This window comes from Nycticebus coucang, chromosome 19 (assembly GCF_027406575.1).
Source record: "Nycticebus coucang isolate mNycCou1 chromosome 19, mNycCou1.pri, whole genome shotgun sequence".
Taxonomy (NCBI): Eukaryota; Metazoa; Chordata; class Mammalia; order Primates; family Lorisidae; genus Nycticebus; species Nycticebus coucang.
In genome coordinates, this window is record NC_069798.1 from 22,944,204 (window position 1) to 22,963,085 (window position 18,882).

The 18,882-nt window shown below is 36.7% G+C and overlaps 1 protein-coding gene across 2 annotated transcripts in view; it reads right to left on the reverse strand.

The window, feature by feature from the left end:
- The window catches only part of DSC1 (desmocollin 1), a 37,288-nt gene extending 19,963 nt beyond the window's left edge, over window positions 1-17,325 (reverse strand). For both annotated transcript variants that reach the window (XM_053571613.1, XM_053571615.1), the window contains exons 1-6: window positions 17,198-17,325; window positions 14,049-14,133; window positions 12,614-12,816; window positions 11,089-11,208; window positions 10,108-10,263; window positions 4,827-4,971 (exon numbers count right to left, since the gene is read on the reverse strand). In XM_053571613.1, coding sequence (XP_053427588.1) covers window positions 4,827-4,971; window positions 10,108-10,263; window positions 11,089-11,208; window positions 12,614-12,816; window positions 14,049-14,133; window positions 17,198-17,260 — 772 coding nt within the window. In that variant the 5' untranslated portion in view covers window positions 17,261-17,325. The remainder of the gene's footprint in view (window positions 1-4,826; window positions 4,972-10,107; window positions 10,264-11,088; window positions 11,209-12,613; window positions 12,817-14,048; window positions 14,134-17,197) is intronic.
- Window positions 17,326-18,882: the final 1,557 nt, after the last annotated feature.

Sequence of the window (18,882 nt, forward strand, 5' to 3'; positions counted from 1 at the left end):
CAAAATAACTTTCAACCCTGGATCCTGTATCCAGCTAAACTGAGTTTCATTTATGATAGAGAAATTAAATACTTTAATGACATTCATATGTTGAAGAACTTTGCCATAACCAAACCAGCTCTTCAGGATATTCTCAGACCTATCCTCCATAATGACCAGCCCAATCCTCTACCACAAAAGTAAACTCACTCAGATACTTTTGATCCAACTCCAACTTCCGCAGTGGCAAAAGGATTAAAAATGTCCACTGGACTTTCGAAAAACTCGAAAGCCAAAATTTTACCAGACTTATCAAAATTCTCCATTAATGTGAAAGGCTTAAACTTTCCTCTAAAGAAGCACAAGTTAGCTGACTGGATACAAAAACTCAGGCCAGATATTTGCTGCATACAAAAGTCACATCTTACCTTAAAAGACAAATATAGACTCAGGGTATAAGGATGGTCATCCATATTTCAGGCAAATGGTAATCAGAAAAAAGCAGGTGTTGCAATTCTATTTGCATATACAATGGCTTTAAACCAACAAAAGTAAGGAACGATAAGAATGGTCACTTCATATTTGTTAAGGGTAATACTCAATATGATGAGATTTCAATTATTAATATCTATGCACCCAACCAGAATGCACCTCAATTTATAAGAGAAACTCTACAGACATGAGCAACTTGATTTCCTCCAGTTCCATAATAGTTGGAGATTTCAACACTCCTTTGGCAGTGTTGGATCGATCCTCCAATAAGAAGCTGAGCAAAGAAATTTTAGATTTTTTTTTTTTATCGTTGGGGATTCATTGAGGGTACAATAAGCCAGGTTACACTGATTGCAATTGTTAGGTAAAGTCTCTCTTGCAATCATGTATTTAAACCTAACCATCCAACATTTGGACTTAGCAGACATCTACAGAACATTTCATCCCAACAAAACTGAATACACATACTTCTCATCAGCCCATGGAACTTACTCAAATATCAGTCACATCTTAGGTCACAATTCTAACCTCAGTAAATTTAAAGGAATAGAAATTATTCCTTGCATCTTCTTGGACCACCATGGAATAAAAGTTGAACTGAGTAACAACAGGAATCAAGATACTCATACAAAAACATAGAAGTTAAATAACCTTATGCTGAATGACAGCTGGGTCAGAGATGAGATTAAGAAGGAAATTGCCAAATTTTTGGAACAAAACGACAATGGAAACACGAATTATCAGAATCTCTGGGATACCGCAAAGGCAGTCCTAAGAGAGACATTTATAACACAGCAAGCCTTCCTCAAGAAAATGGAAAGAGAGGAAGTTAACAACTTAATGGGACATCTCAAGTAACTGGAAAAGGAAGAACATTCCAACCCCAAACCCAGTAGAAGAAAAGAAATAACCAAAATTAGAGCAGAATTAAATAAAATTGAAAACAAAAGAATTATACAACAGATCAATAAATCAAAAAGTTGGTTTTTTGAAAACGTCAATAAAATAGATAAACCTTTGGCTAACCTGACCAGGAAAAATAGAGTAAAATTCTAATCTCATCAATCAAAAATGACAAAGACAAAATAACAACAGACGCCTCAGAAATTCAAAAAATCCTTAATGAATATTACAAGAAACTTTATTCTCAGAAATATGAAAATCTGAAGGAAATTGACCAATATCTGGAAGCACGTCGCCTTCCAAGACTTAGCCAGAATCACGTGGAAATGTTGAACAGGCCCATATCAAGTTCTGAAATATCATCAACCATACAAAACCTCCCTAAAAAGAAAAGCCCAGGACCAGATGGCTTCATGTCAGAATTCTACCAAACCTTTAAAGAGGAATTAGTACCTATATTAGTCAACCTGTTCCAAAATGTAGAAAAAGAAGGAAGACTACCCAACATGTTCTATGAAGCAAACATCACCCTGATCCCCAAATCAGGAAAAGACCCAACAAGAAAAGAAAATTATAGACCAATATCACTAATGAATATAGATGCAAAAATATTCAACAAGATCCTAACAAACAGAATCCAGCAACACATCAAACAAATTATACAACATGACCAATTCAGTTTTATCCCAGGGTCTCAAGGCTGGTTCAATATACGTAAATCTATAAGCATAATTCAGCACATAAACAAATTAAAAAACAAAGACCATATGATTCTCCCAATTAATGCAGAAAAAGCTTTTGATTATATCCAGCATCCCTTCATGATCAGAACACTGAAGAAAATTGGTATAGAAGGGACATTTCTTAAACTGATAGAGGCCATCTACAGCAAACCCACAGGCAATATCATATTGAATGAAGTTAAACTGAAATCATTTCCACTCAGATCAGGAACCAGACAAGGCTGCCCATTGTCTCCTCTGCTCTTTAACATTGTAATGGAAGTTTTAGCCACCGCGATTAGGGAAGAAAAGGCGATCAAGGGTATGCATATAGGGTCAGAAGAGATCAAACTTTCGCTCTTTGCAGATGATATGATTGGATATCTGGAAAACACCAGGGATTATACTACAAAACTCTTCGAAGTGATCAAGGAATACAGCAGTGTCTCAGGTTACAAAATCAACATTCATAAATCGGTAGCATTTATATATACCAACAATAGTCAAGCTGAAAAAACACATAAGGACTCTATTCCATTCACAGTAGTGCCAAAGAAGATGAAATATTTGGGAGTTTATCTAACAAAGGACGTGAAAGATCTCTATAAAGAGAACTATGAAACTCTAAGAAATGAAATGGCTGAAAATGTTAACAAATGGAAAAACATACCATGCTCATGGCTGGGAAGAATCAACATTGTTAAAATGTCCATACTGCCCAAAGCAATATACAATTTTAATGCAATCCCTATTAAAGCTACATTATCATACTTTATAGACCTTGAAAACATAATACTTCTTTTTGTATGGAATCAGAAAAAACCTTGAATAGCCAAGACATTACTCTGCAATAAAAACAAAGCAGGAGGAATCACGCTACCAGACCTGAGACTGTACTATAAATCAATAGTGATCAAAACAGCATGGAACTGGCACAAAAACAGAGAAGTAGATGTCTGGAACAGAATAGAGAACCAAGAGATGAATCCAGCTACTTACCGTTATTTGATCTTTGATAAGCCAATTAAAAACATTCAGTGGGGAAATGATGTATTTAACTCATGGTGCTGGGTGAACTGGCTGTCAACCTGTAGAAGATTGAAACTGGACCCACACCCTTCACCATTAACTAAGATAGACTCTCACTGGATCAAAGATTTAAACTTAAGACATGAAACTATAAAAATACTAGAAGAGAGTGCAGGCAAAACCCTTGAAGAAATCGGTCTGGGCGAGTATTTTATGAGGCAGACCCCGCTGGCAATTGAAGCAGCTTCAAAAATACACTACTGGGACCTGATCAAACTAAAAAGCTTCTGCATAGCCAAGAACACAGTAAGTAAAGCAAGCAAACAGCCCTCAGAATGGGAGAAGATATTTGCAGGTTATGTCTCCGACAAATGTTTAATAACCAGAATCCCCAGAGGACTCAAATGTATAAGCAAGAAAAGAACACGTGATCCCATTGCAAGCTGGGCAAGGGACTTTAAGAGAAACTTCTCTGAAGAAGACAGGAACACGGCCTACAGACATATGAAAAAATGCTCATCATCTTTAATCATCAGAGAAATGCAAATCAAAACTACTTTGAGATATCATCTAAGTAATCCATTAAGATTAGCCCATATCACAAAATCCCAAGACCAGAGATGTTGGCATGGATGTGGAGAAAAGGGAACACTTCTACATTGCTGGTGGGAATGCAAATTAATACATTCCTTTTGGAAAGATGTTTGAAGAACACTTAGAGGTCTAAAAATAGATCTGCCATTTAATCCTATAATTCCTCTATTAGGCATATACCCAGAAGACCAAAAATCTCATCATAACAAAGATATTTGTACCAGAATGTTTATTGCAGCCCAATTCATAATTGCTAAGTCATGGGAAAAGCCCAAGTGCCCATCGATCCATGAGTGGATTAATAAATTGTGGTATATGTACACCATGGAATACTATGCAGCCTTAAAGAAAGATGGAGACTTTACCTCTTTCATGTTTACATGGATGGAGCTGGAACATATTCTTCTTAGTAAAGTATCTCAAGAATGGAAGAAAAAGTATCCAATATACTCAGCCCTACTATGAAATTAATATACGGCTTTCACATGAAAGCTATAACCCAGTTATAACCCAAGAATAGGGGGAAGGGGGAAAGGGAAGGGAGGGAGGGGGGACGTGGGAGGAGGGAGGGTGATTGGTGGGATTACACCTGGGGTGCATCTTACAAGGGTGTATGTGAAACTTAGTAAATGTAGAATGTAAATGTCTTAACACAATAACTAAGAAAATGCCAGGAAGGCTATGTTAACCAGTGTGATGAAAATGTGTCAAACGGTCTATAAAACCAGTGTATGGTGCCCCATGATTGCATTAACGTACACAGCTATGATTTAATAATTAAAAAAAAAAGAGTGAAACTGTGGCTCTACTAAAAATAGAAAGAAAAAAATTAGCTAGGTATTGTGTCTGACACCTGCAGTCCTGGCTGCTCTGGAAGGAGGCTGAGGCAGGAGGATTGCCTAAACCTGGGAGTTTGAGGTTGCTGTGAGCTAGGCTAAAGCCATGGCACTCTACCCTAGGCAACAGAGTAAGACTCCGTCTCAGAAAAGAAAAGAAATAGCAAAGAAAAGCATGAAATGCAATGATAAAATTCAACATTCTTAATTATACTACTTAATAAGTGTCAAATAATCTTATCTATTGTATCATTGTAAAATGTGAACTCACCGCTTCGGCAATTTTCAGGCACATTAAAGACAGTCTTCTGGTATTCGAAATATGGGGCATTATCGTTATCATCTTCTATCTTCATTAACAAGGGGAGGGGATACTCTGGTGCATAGCCATCTGCTGTTGTCGCATAGCCATACAGCTGAAAGGAAGAAAAATACCATCACACGACAAATCATATTTAGGAGTAAGCCTAGCAGTGGAAGGAAATGTGATGCTTAGAAAATCATTCATGGAGGTATCGGGAACCAAGAAATGAAGCAACAGGGAGATAACACGTGGGCACACCCTGAGCCCCCCACGGGGCCTTGATCCCCTCTTGGCAGTATTTCTCATTGTTCTCCAATGTACTCCAGCAAGTCCCAGGCCCTCTGTTACTGAGCACTGCTGGTGTCCTCTGAGCTAGCAGCATGGTGTTCTACTTGTTCGAATGCATGTAGCCTTTCCTAGTCATGTTAGTAACAAGAATTTTTTAAAAGTATATAAAAATATATGATTCTATTTATTTAGGGATTTACAGATACCATATAAAAATACATCACAATTATTTCTAGATGATTCAATTATGAATTCTTTTCTCTACTTGTATTTTCTCATTTTTCTTCCATAAGTATTAATTTTTTTAAAATAAAAATGCAAATAAAAGTGTACACATTGCCGGATATGGTGACTCATGCCTGTAATCTGGGAGGCCAAGGCAGATGGATTGCCTGAGCTCACACGTTCAAGACCAGCCTGACCACAAGTGAGACCTCATCTTTAAAAGTAGCTGGGTGTTGTGGGGGACGCCTGTAGTCCCAGTTACTCGGGAGGCTGAGGCAAGAGAATCGCTTGAGCCCAAGACTTTGACGATGCTGTGAGCCATGATGCTACAGCACTCTACCAAGAGCAACAAAGTGAAACTCTGTCTCAAAAAAAAGAAGGGTAAATATTTTACAAATTCCATTCCAAATATGGTATGTCTTATCCCCAACTGCCAGGATTTAATGTCTTTTCCCTTTAAACTGCATTAGATTATTTCTGCACTCTCCGCAGGTGGTTTTTACATAGTAAATGTTCAAGAAATAGGTGTGGAACAGATTTTCTTCACTGACAGACCAACTAAACATGCCCCAGTGAACCCTGTGTTGACTCAGTTCTTTACCATGCCTAGCTCTTCTTTTCCTTCCATAACCATTCCTAAAACACGAACTAGGATTAAAATCTCAGGCATCAAACTTCTCCTTTCTCTTTAGCCTGATTCATCAGTTACCAACTTCTAGAGACTGTGGCATCTTCTTTCTGTCATCCAATTGTCTCTCCTATTCCCACTGCCATCAGCCCCGTGTAACTCCAAAGGTATCCTACAAGTTGTTTTACCAACTTTCCTGCAATTGTTCTAACTGACCTTCCCTTCTCCGATCTATATTGTACTCAAAAGTCAGGATTTATTTTCATAAAGCACAATTGTAATCCTGATACTTCATTGATCCACTTCTTATCTGCTAAAGCAATCACAAAATCCTCACGGTTGTGTTAAAAGGCAACAGTCCCTCTTCACTCTTCGTGCTAACCCGGAGAAGAAGAAACTTCCACAATAACATTTGCAATGGAAAGTATTAAGATAATATCCATGTTCTCTCTGCTCTTTTATTCACTTTCCCCATATAACTACCGGGTGGTATTTTCAAGTAAAAAAATATTTTTTTATTTCCATCAGCCTGATATCTGTATCTTATTTATCAAAAAATTCCAAACTCAGGAATGGAATATAGGGATGTATCATGACCATTTATCACACCATCACCACCATCACCACTATGCTGACTGTCAATGTCCCCATTACTGTCACCAACAGCACCACCATTGTCATCACCATTGTCATCCATCCCATCATCATCATCCCCACCAGCACATCCAGATGTCACATGATTTACTTTTCCTAACAATCCCTCCCCTTTTCTCTGTATAGATTATGTGGATTTTTCTTTTCTAAAATGCTGCTATTTTTATAGTATTGTCTAGAAAAACCTACAAAACTGTTTTATATTTCTATTACAATTGTCCTCAGGCAGTAGGCCTGAGACTTACTGATATTTGTATTTCTGAGGCACCTAACACAGTAATACTGAGCCTAATGTTGGCTAAGTCTTCAATACATAGGGTTTTTTGTATTAAGTTTTATCCGTCTTTCCCTTTAAGGAGATAAATTGCCCCTTAAGTTTGCCCTTTGTAAATGTTATCATAATGATTCTATTGTACCTCTTATAATGAATTCTTCTACTTCAACACAATGGAATTAAAATGTTTCCTTACCCTATCTGAACTAAGTCCATCCTGCTATAATTTACACTGATTTTTGATAGTTTTTCTTTTCGGGGAAAATGAAGATCATCTGCTTCTCAACATATGATCACTTATACTTTGAAATAATAATATTGCTTGCTATGTGACTACAAGTAAATATTATTTTACATTCCGCTGAAATATTATTTCACATTCAGCTGCAGTGATTTTGCTTCAGGCTCTATTCTTGACTTTTTATTTGTTTGTTTTGCTAATATGAGCCACATATCTCCAAAATGAGTCAAAATTGGAACCATTATTGTAAATAGGAAAATAGAAACTAGGAATATAAGTAAACATTAAAGCATGACATAGCTTTACAAGAATCTACTTATGTTCATATACTAGAATAACTGATTATAAATATTTTCATACTTAGTCATGAAAGCAACAGTTTAAAAAATCCAGAGAGGTAATGGTTTTTTAGTCTAGTTTCTATTATTGTATATTAAAGAATATACAACAATAATTATACTTAAATGTTATAAAAAGAATAACATAAAATCTTAATAGTCATATTCTTAGCTGGGTTAGAAAAGTGTCATTTAATATGTGTTATTGTGAAATCCTTTCCCTTCTGAATTCTTCTGTAGCTTGTAGAACCTTATATCTTTTAGCCCTTTCACATTGTATCTTGCTGCAATTGTTGTCTTTGGGAAAATTCAAACAGCTACCAACAGGAGCTGGGACTTGACTTTGGCCTTGAAGTGAGAGGCATTCAGGAAAGAAAGCAGTGACACCAAGGGGAGCGGGAACAGAATGTGAATTAGCAGCATACACATGAAGACCAGGCATCAACCTGTACCTCTGGAAAAGAAAATCAACCTTACAAGATAGTAAGGTTCTGGCTGAATAGTCAGAATGGGCCAGACTGAAATTGACTTATCCCAAGTTACAGATTCTCTCAAGTATTCAAAGAGGAAGAGAGTTTGAAGCTGCTTTCTTTCAAAGACTAAGTTGGAATTGTTGAAGAAATCTCTTTTTATACAACTGTTCTTTGAGAAACTTGGAAAAATAGCTTTGTATGAATTTCTGAAAAATTTTATGATTTTAATGGTTTAAGACAAACTCTCCAAACTACAAATAATGAAGTGACTCATCAAAGAAAATCTTTGCAAAACAACATGGGGGTAAGAGAGAGACCGAGGACACAGTAAGGCTATGTCCAGAGTTGGATCCATGGCTACCATTCTCAACAGCTGATACAATCAAATTATTTCAAACAATAATCCTCTATTATTAACACTTACTAGGTATATAGGTTACAGAAAAGAAAATGATTGGGTAATTATATTAAAATCTCCAAGTTTGAGGACAACATTCTGGAACTTATACTTTGTTCTACCATTACAACGGCTCTAAAGACCTTTACACTGAAACAGTGGTATCAGTAACACCATGACATTTACTGATCACAACCACTTGGAGGTAGGTAAGACAGCTACCAGCAGCCCACAAACAAAGAAAACAAATTCTTGTAGGTTGTTACACGTCCAAGTCTACAGGAAAACTGGGCAAATACTTAGGATCTACTAATTCTACGAACATGTTTAGAGAATTTGTGAGGAAAACATATCATGAAAAACATCTCACTATAATTCCACATTCATTTTGTATTTAATTATGTATTAACATTAAATATATTTAATTATGAATTAATATTAAATACAAATTATTTTATATTAAAAATGTGTAAAGTAGAAAATTTATGTTATATCAAAAATTTCACTATCTGATAGTGCTTTGGTGAACATGCGCAGGAGAGAGTTTGGTCTCCTTGGTATGAATTTTAAGATCTTTCACACTTTGGACTTTACCTGCCTCTCGAGCTTTGAATTTCACACTCTTCCTTAGCTTCCAGCAACACTCTAGCCACGGTTTGTTGTTGCTATTATTACTGTTGATTCTTTTTAACAAGTAAGTCCTTCCATTGTGGATGAATATACCTGGAACGCTTAGCCACCTACTTGTCCTCCCTATAGTCGTTAACTTCTGTCACAGCTTCCTTGTTGTGGACACCAACTCTTACTCATCTCTTATGTTTGCTTAGATATCACTCGCTGAATCATCCAACATGACACAAGTTTCTCTTTCATATCCTCCTTTAACAAAGAATTTTACTGTACTCTCTAATAATTCAGAACAATTAGCCCATAATTAGTTTCATTACCCATCACCCCAAAAACCAATGTGAATTCCTTTTACATGTCAGATTAGACATTAGAACACCAAAGAGATATGTAAAAATTGAAACAATAAACAAAAAAAGGACTTGATTTATGAAAGAGTTACAATTGTTAATGGGTAGGGTAAGATAGAATAAGATACCCTGGTAAATTTGTTCTGCATTACTAAAGAAATAAAATGGTAGCCAGGGATCTCATTGCTGAATAACAATGAAAGAAAAGAAGCAACAGCTTTATGCATGGGCTAACATAGTGAATCCAGTCCTCATATACTTAGAGCTTGCATGACTGGGGCCCATCCCAGAACAATTAAATCATAATTTCTGGGTACGGGCCCAAACGTCAGTACTTTTTTAAAGTTCTCATGTAATTTATAATGTACAGCAATGACTGAGAATAATTGAGCTATTTTATCATAAAGAACTTAAAACTTAATAAAACTGTTGTTTCCACAAGATTCTACAGATCAAAATCTATCCTTTAACATTACGCCATTATATTTTCTACACATGATCTTAGCCAAAAGGCCGAGAAGCGATGCGCCATTATATTTTCTACAATTTTCACTCTACCTTAACATCCCTAATTTTATACACTGTCTTTCTCTATCAATGGCACCAATAGAAAATAGGAATTCATATCACACATTCATAATATTTTAAATATTAAACCAAATATTTGATTATAATATGCAAGGAAGCAGAATTGAAAATATGAATAAACCAATATACAGGTAAAATTCTGAATTAATATTTCAAGAATCCTACCAAAAACTGATCATATTGCTCACGGTCAATGCTTCGTGTACAAAAGATATCCCCAGTGTCTTTCTCTATGAAGAACAAATTGAAGGGCTCTTTGTCCACACCAGGTCCACTTATGGAGTAAAAGATCGTGTAGTTCTGTGCGGCATCAGATTGGATCTACAGTGAAAATTTAAGAAGAGAGCAGATGTGTCATGATAAATATCTTCAATCCAACCTCTTATGGTAGTTTGACTTTTAGCAATTACTCCCTTTCCTACTCCCTTGTCTGTCTTTTTTCTTCTTAGCTACTTATCATCCGCCATTTTTTTTTGCAATGTTCGAAGCCACAGATTCTGCCATTTATTTGATCCCAACTTATTTTGTTATTTGCATATTTATACAATTTGTGGAGTAATACACCTTTACAATTCCTATGTAGCTAGTCTTACTTTGACAGAAGTATAGTGACAGTTTCAGTATTTTGAATTATTTGGCATTGAAAATTATGTGATTAAAAAAAAAAGTGACACAACCTTCCTTACACAATTAATTCTTCAAGAATTGCATATTTTCAAAACTGTCTTTATGTTTGCATTCCAGCTATGTGCAGTGGGATAATCTTGGTAAACAGAAATATGGGGGATTTTTTTGTGGATGTTAATTGAAGTGAGAGATTAATTATGCAAAATCTGCAGGCATGCCTTCTGTATGTAAGTGCTAAAAAGTCTAGCGTAATATTCAGGCAAATTAGGACATAGATGTAAAGGGCATCTGGAATTCAAAATATAAAACTTATTTCTAAACGTCTAAATATTTTTTCTTAAAGGAAGTGATAAAATGTAGCATACTGGATCACTTCTGTGTGACCCTAGTTCTGGTGAATAGATGATCCTTCTAAGTACCAATTTAAAGCCTCAATTCCGTATACTGTGCAATTCAAATGGAAAGTTTTAACAACAAAATAACTCTAATACATATAAAATCAAATAAAGTGAAATATACCTGCTGAACATGTTGTGGAAATGGCCCCAACGAGTTCTCCATCAGAGAACATGGAATAGGAGCCCATCGTCTCTTGCCACGCTTGAGGGCTGTGTCTTTGGTATGCCTCTTCTTAGGCCCCTATATTTGATGAGAAATAAAGAAATATAGCATTGCTTATCATTCTTGGAATTGTAAACTTTCATGCATACATCAACAAGGAGAAAATAAGTAAGGCTTATGCATAACAATATCGTGGTTAATCCCCAAAGCATTTCTAACACACACATAAAACCTCAGACTGTGCTATACCCCCAACCCCACTTATTTCCTGAATTAGTGATTTAACCAACAATAAATGTATAGGGTATTGGTAAAGATGCTACCTTCAGAAGGTACAGACCTCCCTAAAAATAGATAACCTGCTAATAAACATTTAAGAATTGATTTTATTCCACTAGGAATGGTGTAACCGAATTCTGTTAAAACCCTTGCTACAGTGCAGCTATTTTTATGCCTATATAAAGGTACAGTCAGCGTTTGTTCAAGTGCACTTTATTTTATGTAATGTAGAGATTCTTTAAAATTTGGATATAAAATATTTTATAACCCCTAAGTATATTCTAAATTCAGTGGAAAGTAGTTCTTGTAATCAAAAAGAATTTAGCTGGGAAATCTTTTTATAAATCGAATCACTTACTAGTAAATGATTTTACAAGAGCAAATTCATTATGCTGAGTTTGCCTCATGTAAGATGTGAATTTCAGAAACGTTTTTCCTTCTGCTCCTTGAACCAATCACCACCCCTCCCTATAAGAAAAGGAGCCCATAGTCCAATAACCCTGTACTCTCTAGAAGACAGGGACTCAGTCAAATTTTGCATTAAGATAAGAGGAAGCTTTAGAGGATAGCTTCACCTTTTTGTTTTGTTTTGTTTTAGAATTTCAAACATTTTATTTACGGTAAATATTGTATTTGTATGTATACAAACCAAAAAATATTTTTAACTAGTGAAATTTAACTAATAAACCTATTATTAAAATTTTACCACTTCTTCCATAGTAAAAATTCATTATTTAACACAGCTGAGATAACTCCCCACAGTAACTTTTTTGTGCTTATGTGTGACTGTGGTATGCTTCTCCTTTTTAAAGAGACACCCAAACCCACCGTCAGTTGGCAGAAAGCCGCAGGCAGGGTGGAGGCCATTTCTCCAGTCAGAATCACTTTTCTCCACGTTTTAGACCCACCCGTCTTGTCCTAGTTCCTCAGGATGGTCGTTCCTACCGCTACACGAAAAAGCACTGTCTGAAACCCTCCTATAGGTTTTCTCCCTCGCTGCAGAGTTGTCCATTTTATGAAATTTTGCTAATCCTCTACTACTCCTTAACAGTCTAGTCTTTATTTATATTAATTACAAGTGGAAAAAGACAAGCAAATGATCATTCAAGAGCGATGATTTTGACCTGAAAGGAAGCATACAAAATGAAAGACTCTTCCTAAGCAGATTAATGTTCTAGGCGACTTCAGTGCTTGGCTATTATACCTTGTTGTCTCTCGCTGACAGTACAATTTCTATCTGCTTTTGTTCTTGTCTCTGACTGTCTGAGAGAAAAATGAAAAGGCTCTTCCTTTCAGAAGGCAAGATGAAGTCACGTGTGGTGTAAATTGAGCCATCTTCTAGAATGGTGAAGGCAGGGTCACTGGACAGGATTAGGCTGGCCGACTTGAGACACTCCTCCAGATTCACTGCAGGGAAGAAATGGCCCAGCAATTTGTCAGATGAAACAGGAATAGAACAAGTTTTACAGGAATAGCAACCGCGAGTCAGTGGAGGAGAAGCAGAAAGAGGGAAGTTACACCTGGAATGTGTGTGCACCTGCTATTCTAAAACTTAGTGGCCATGAAAATTAAATAACACAATCAATGGAATTAGCTTTTCCACTACCTTCATTATAAATTAATTTAGGACATAAAATATTTTCCTAGCGTCACTGGATTCATTCTCCTTATTTTTATGTCTCATTTAAAAAGGGTATGTATAAGTAGGATAACTTATGATATCAGTGGATTTTGAACTTGTTTGGAGTAATTTTTGATAGCTAAAATGATCTTGCTACCAGCGAGAAAACAAGTCTATTCTTAAGGAATGTTTCTCACTGATGTTGCATATAATCTTTCTGTAACACCTTTTGAAGGTTTAATAAAACCAATGACTTATGTGCCTTGTGGCTGTTGTCAAAATCTTTCCTTTATAGATTCATATTTAACATATCTAGTGTATTTATTACATGTCTTTAGAGTGTGGATGGTTTATATGAATTCAAAACCTTAGAGCACTGTGAAAAACACTGTCTGACTTAGAAAGGATACTATTTCTGTATTCAAGGTGTATTTTTCTAAATGTGCACTCAAGCCAGTGAAAAAAATTGATGAAAGCAATGTTACCTTCGGATTCAGCACAACCCACCTACACGTCAGGGATGGTTGTAGCAGTAAGACCTACTGGAATTGTATTTGCTTTCACAAGCTACTCTATGAAATATATCACACACATTCTTGGTGGATACTTAATTGTTGTAATCAAACTTAAGAACAAATTTGGGGCATTTAACTTTTGACACATCCATTTCATGTCTGATCAATCAAAGAACCTTGGCTTTGGAATTTTGGCAGCCCATTAGTTTATATTAATTAAAATATGCTTCTGGTGTTGGAGTCTTGCTGTGTTTGAACTAAGCCAAGAGAACTTAGCCCTCTGATGTTTGCTAATTTTTCTGGCAAGAAAAGCATACAACTAACTTTGCAAGTTTAATTATTTCTAACCACTGCTGAAACAAAAGTAGCCTACTTGTATTATATGTCCAATTTTAATGCCAAGGAGCTACTAGGTGGCTTTTATCCCAAACTTTATACACATGAGAGCAGCCTAAAGCTAGACGTAGAAGTTACAACTAGACATTCTTTATGTTGTTTCTCACCTTTGCCTACAAGTGTTTCAGCTTGAAGATGAGAAGGAACTCGAAGAGAAATTTTCTGACAAGCATCGCAAAATAGTGTTAGAACCTCAAAAGAAAGAAAAAAATAAGGAATTACATTTGATCATAGATTCTCACAATACAATTTTGTCTTATTGGTAAAAATATTGTCAATTTTGGAAAGAAATTAATCTTTTAATCCTTTAATTGTTTTCATGTTCATCTCAAAAGGAACCTGCAAAGAAAATGGCATAAGGGGCGTCACTACCATTTAATATGTATGAAAAAATGAAGTGAACAGTAGTTTTTAGGACCTAAATCATGTTGCATCATTGTAAGAACATGTGTTATAAACCTTTGGCTTTATGAATAGGTTATATGTATATCTCTAAGACCATTAATAAACGCCATTCTGATTTTTTAACTTGGAGAAAATACTTAACTCTAGAATAGAATAATCACATGTCTATAATAATTCTCAAACCATCATTTTCACTATTAGAGGGTATAGTTGATGAAATCTTTTTTAGATTTTGAGCCTTTCTAGTATTCGAGCCCTTTTTTAACCTCATAAAGGATAATGCCTACAGATACTCCAGTGTTTTCAAATCACTTTTCAGACTGACTTGGCAAAAACTTCAAAGTTTAAATGATCTCAATTTACATGACTAGTCTAACAAGAAATATATTTCAAAATATAGAGAGTAACCTTCAAATGGGTAAAGATTTGTAATTAAAGACATAACTATTGTGTTTAAAAGCTAGGTAGTTCAAAGAAGACAGATATTATCTGAAAAATAAAAGCTAGCACTTCAAAGGTATCAAAAAATGCAAAACATATTTTCTTCTTCTTCTTGCCATTTCCTGTTCATTTTCTTTTTCTTTCCTTTATCAAAATTACTGCTCTTTTATTACTTAAATATAAACTAGAGCAGAACTAGATTTTTCTGAAATGTATAGGTCACTTTTCTGATCAATTTCTCTCTGAAGACCTTTCTAGAATTATTGGTCCCATTATCTGTGAGCAGAAAAGAGAAGGATGTTCACTTCTTTTCCAACTCAATTCAAGTGTATTGATTATGCTGTAATAGCCTTTTAAAATAGGTAATTTCATAAATTGCGCTTAGGCAGATAACATAAAAAGCTAGAATTTTAAAAGTCACACTTGTGTTCAGTTTTCATTTAAATAACTACCTTTTAAAACTTGAGAACTTCTTATTATTTGACTTGTTAAAATGTGTTTATCCCTGATGCTAGGAAATCTACTAAATTATATACAGAGGGTATCAACAAAATGTACACACATTTTAAGAAAGAAAAAAACTGCAGTAAAATTGAAATACTCAACTTGTGTTTGACTTCTGCAATTATAAGAGATGCAAACAAACATTATCAGTATATATTTTGTATTACAATTTTGCAAAGAACTTTATGAACATAAACCATTCTGTTAATAGTGGTCTAAATATATAATGTGGAAATAGCATTTTGTAATTGGAAACATACACACGCATACATAGGCATATTTATACATATAAACAGGTATGCATACGCCTGTACATAGACCTATATGTGTACAAATCTATATTCATATATATAGAGAGAGAGAGAGACAGCCATATGTTGCTTAATCATGGAGATATGTTCTGAGAAATGCCTTGTGAGTTGCTTTTGTCATTGTGTGAACATTATAGAGTGTACTTAAACAAACCTAGATGATACAGCCTGCTACACACCTAGGCTATATGGTACAGCCTACAGCTCCCAGGCTACAAACCCATATAGCATGTTGCTGTATTGAACACCGCAGGCAATTGTAACACAATAGTATTTGTGTATCTAAACATATTTAAACATAGAAAAGGCACAGTAAAAATATAGAGATGAAAGATAAAAAATGGTACACTGGATGGGGCAGCTCCATGATGATCTTACAGGACCACCATCATATATAGAGTTCAAAAGTGATTGAAAACTTGCTATGCAGTGCAGGACTATATTACACACACACACGACATGACCATAGGGTTACACACACACACTCCCATTCCCATTCTCATCTTTTTTCCCCACTGTCCTGGACCCCAACTGGCTGGTCTTCCCTCTGCAGGCAGAGCCACTGAGTGTTTCCACCCATTACACACTGTTCCAGTCTTCAGATTAAATTGGCAGCTAAGTAAAGTGGAGGGACTTGGGATCTGGTACCCTTTTAGTCAGCCTGGGGGCCAGGGATGAATGGACATGGGATGATGGGTCAAGGGATCCTGGATAAGGCAAGGAACCAAAGCAATATAAATTTGTCTGGAAAGCAGCCTTGGAAAATTTGTACATTTTACCTAACTAATACCAACTTAAAATGTTCTGACTTCTTATAGTTACAGGATGAAAAGTCAACATGCATCATATATAAGGGAAAAAATGTGTATCACACCTTCAAATTCTGCAAATACAATTTAGAGCAAAAATATTTTGCTAAAATGAAGGGCGGAAAGGAAATTAACAGCTTGGAAATGCCAGAGGCAGATGTGGGACAATTCCCCTCTTTTTCCCTCTTCACCAAAGAAAAAATAGCATCTTACACACAATTACAAAGCTATTAAAAACCCATGTGGAAACCAAGTTCATGGTGTTTTCAATGACTACCACATCTTCGTTATTATTCATAAGTTAAAATGCTTGCCTGAGAGTTTTGCCATTTCTCTTGGCATTTCCTGGTAAAATTCCAAAAGTCCTGGGTAATTTGCATACTCACCCAGAATCCTTTTCCTCTTTTTACAGATCAATGGGACCATGTGAACTAACATGAGTCTATTTAATGACTAGTAGCAAAAAACAAACCTTAGAACGCTGTGGGCCAATGGCCTAAGGAATAAATTCATTTGACTACTCCTTAGAAAAACACTACAGCAGAGGATTCCCTCGAAAAACTTTAACATCCTTGTTGTGGACATTTGCGAAGTAAGCCAAATTCATCCCCTCCTAATCCCAACTCTCTCAACTCTTCCCTGCATGATCCTCAGATCTGTTTTTGTTTTTCCCTGTCGGTCTCCTCTGCCTTCCATCCACACCCCTTGTCTCTTTCGGGCCCAGGCTGAAGGGAGGAAGCAGGTAGTAACATGCTTGAATTCACTAAGCCTCTGTTTGTTACTCACCAGGAGAGAGAAAAGGAGCTGCTTACAGAAGATGCTCCCTGGGGCAGCGCAGGCCACAGCCATCAGAAGCAGTCCCAATGGCCAGGCACGGTGACCAGAGAATAGGGCAGCCTGGGTCGCACGGGGCAGCTAAGCAGATGCTGGCACTTGGGCAGGAAGTCTGCTGCCAGCGTGGTGCAGCTGAGCTTGGACGAGAGTCAGAAGGCGAGTGACAAATGAGGGAGCTGCAGGAGAATCGCTTTCCCCCTGGTCCCTGGCTGGAATCCTCCCTCCAGTTCAATTACCTCTGAATGCAAAGAGGTTTTCCTACAAGTGACGAGGGTGGGGTGCAAGACACCCCAAAACCCAGTCACTAGCTCCTCCTCACAGCAGCTTTCAAAATTTCTCCTGCCACTTAACACATCGGCAGAAGCAGAAGGGAACACCCTCCATGCTTGGCCCTCCTCCCTTACCCCCCCACCCGGGTTGATGGGGTGAAGTCCTCCCCAGTTATTACTCCCACAGCCTCCCCTCCTTCTTGGCCTTATTATTCTGTCTTGCCCCTGGGTACAAACCTAAACTGTGCACAAACTCCGTGCAAGGAAGCGATGCGTCCTGGCTGTTATTGGCTAATCAGGGGACATAAGCGTGTGTGATCACACCCCTCAGAAGTTATCTCCCCATCGAAGCGCTTAGGTGGCATCTATCAGAGACAGCAGTTTGGTTCTGCCAGAGAGCTGCTGTTTCAGTTTACAGCAGAAACTTCACAGCAGCCCTGCCTCTGCCCCCACCATCGCCTGCCTGTCGTGTTTTGGTCCTCTAGATCTTACGAGGAGCTTACCAGAGTGTACAGACCTTGTAAATGCAAAAAAATAAAAAAATAGCTGGGATATAATTTCCTAATTGCTTTCTTTTTATTCCATGTGAAGCTATTATTTTTATCCTTATCTTTTTTTCAAAGATGACTGTGATCTGGGATAACAAGTCCCTTGGAAATCACTCTCATGGTACAGTACCACCATCAACTTTAGGTTTTTCTAAACAGCATCGTTTTTCCTGGGCCAGCTGAATGAGCTCAGTGATACCAATCGCACTTAATGGCAGTGATGGAAATTAGGGGAGGAGGATAAATACTTTTAAATTTTAATCTTACAATTTTGGGGATTGAGAGCGAACTAGAATTCATTTTTACCGAGACACTGCTATAAATCAGGGGCCCTGACAGGTATTTAAGTGCATCCTGCCAACTGCTCAAGAAGGCTCCTTTTAGGAGATAACGAAACTGGTGAGAGGAAGTAATTGCCCCTTGGCCAGTGGACCCAAAACAAGTGAAGAAATGGACATTTGAACCCAGGTCTGTCTGCCATTAAGTGCTACTCTTTTCACTCTCATGGTATTTTACAAAAAATACAGAGGGTGCCCAAAAAATACATACACATTTTAAGAAAGAAAAAAACTGTATTAAAATGATAATATTCACTATATGGCAATAACAAAAGATGAATACAAGTCATGTTTGAGCATCTCTTGTAGTGCAGACGTCTAATGTGACTTGAGAATCACAATCTTAATACAGCTTTTTCCTTTCTTACAACACGTATACACTTGCACTGCATAGCAAGTTTTCACTTTTGCACTCTATATATGATGGTGGTCCCGTAAGATCATCATGGAGCTGCCCCATCCATTTATTGGCACTGTCTTTA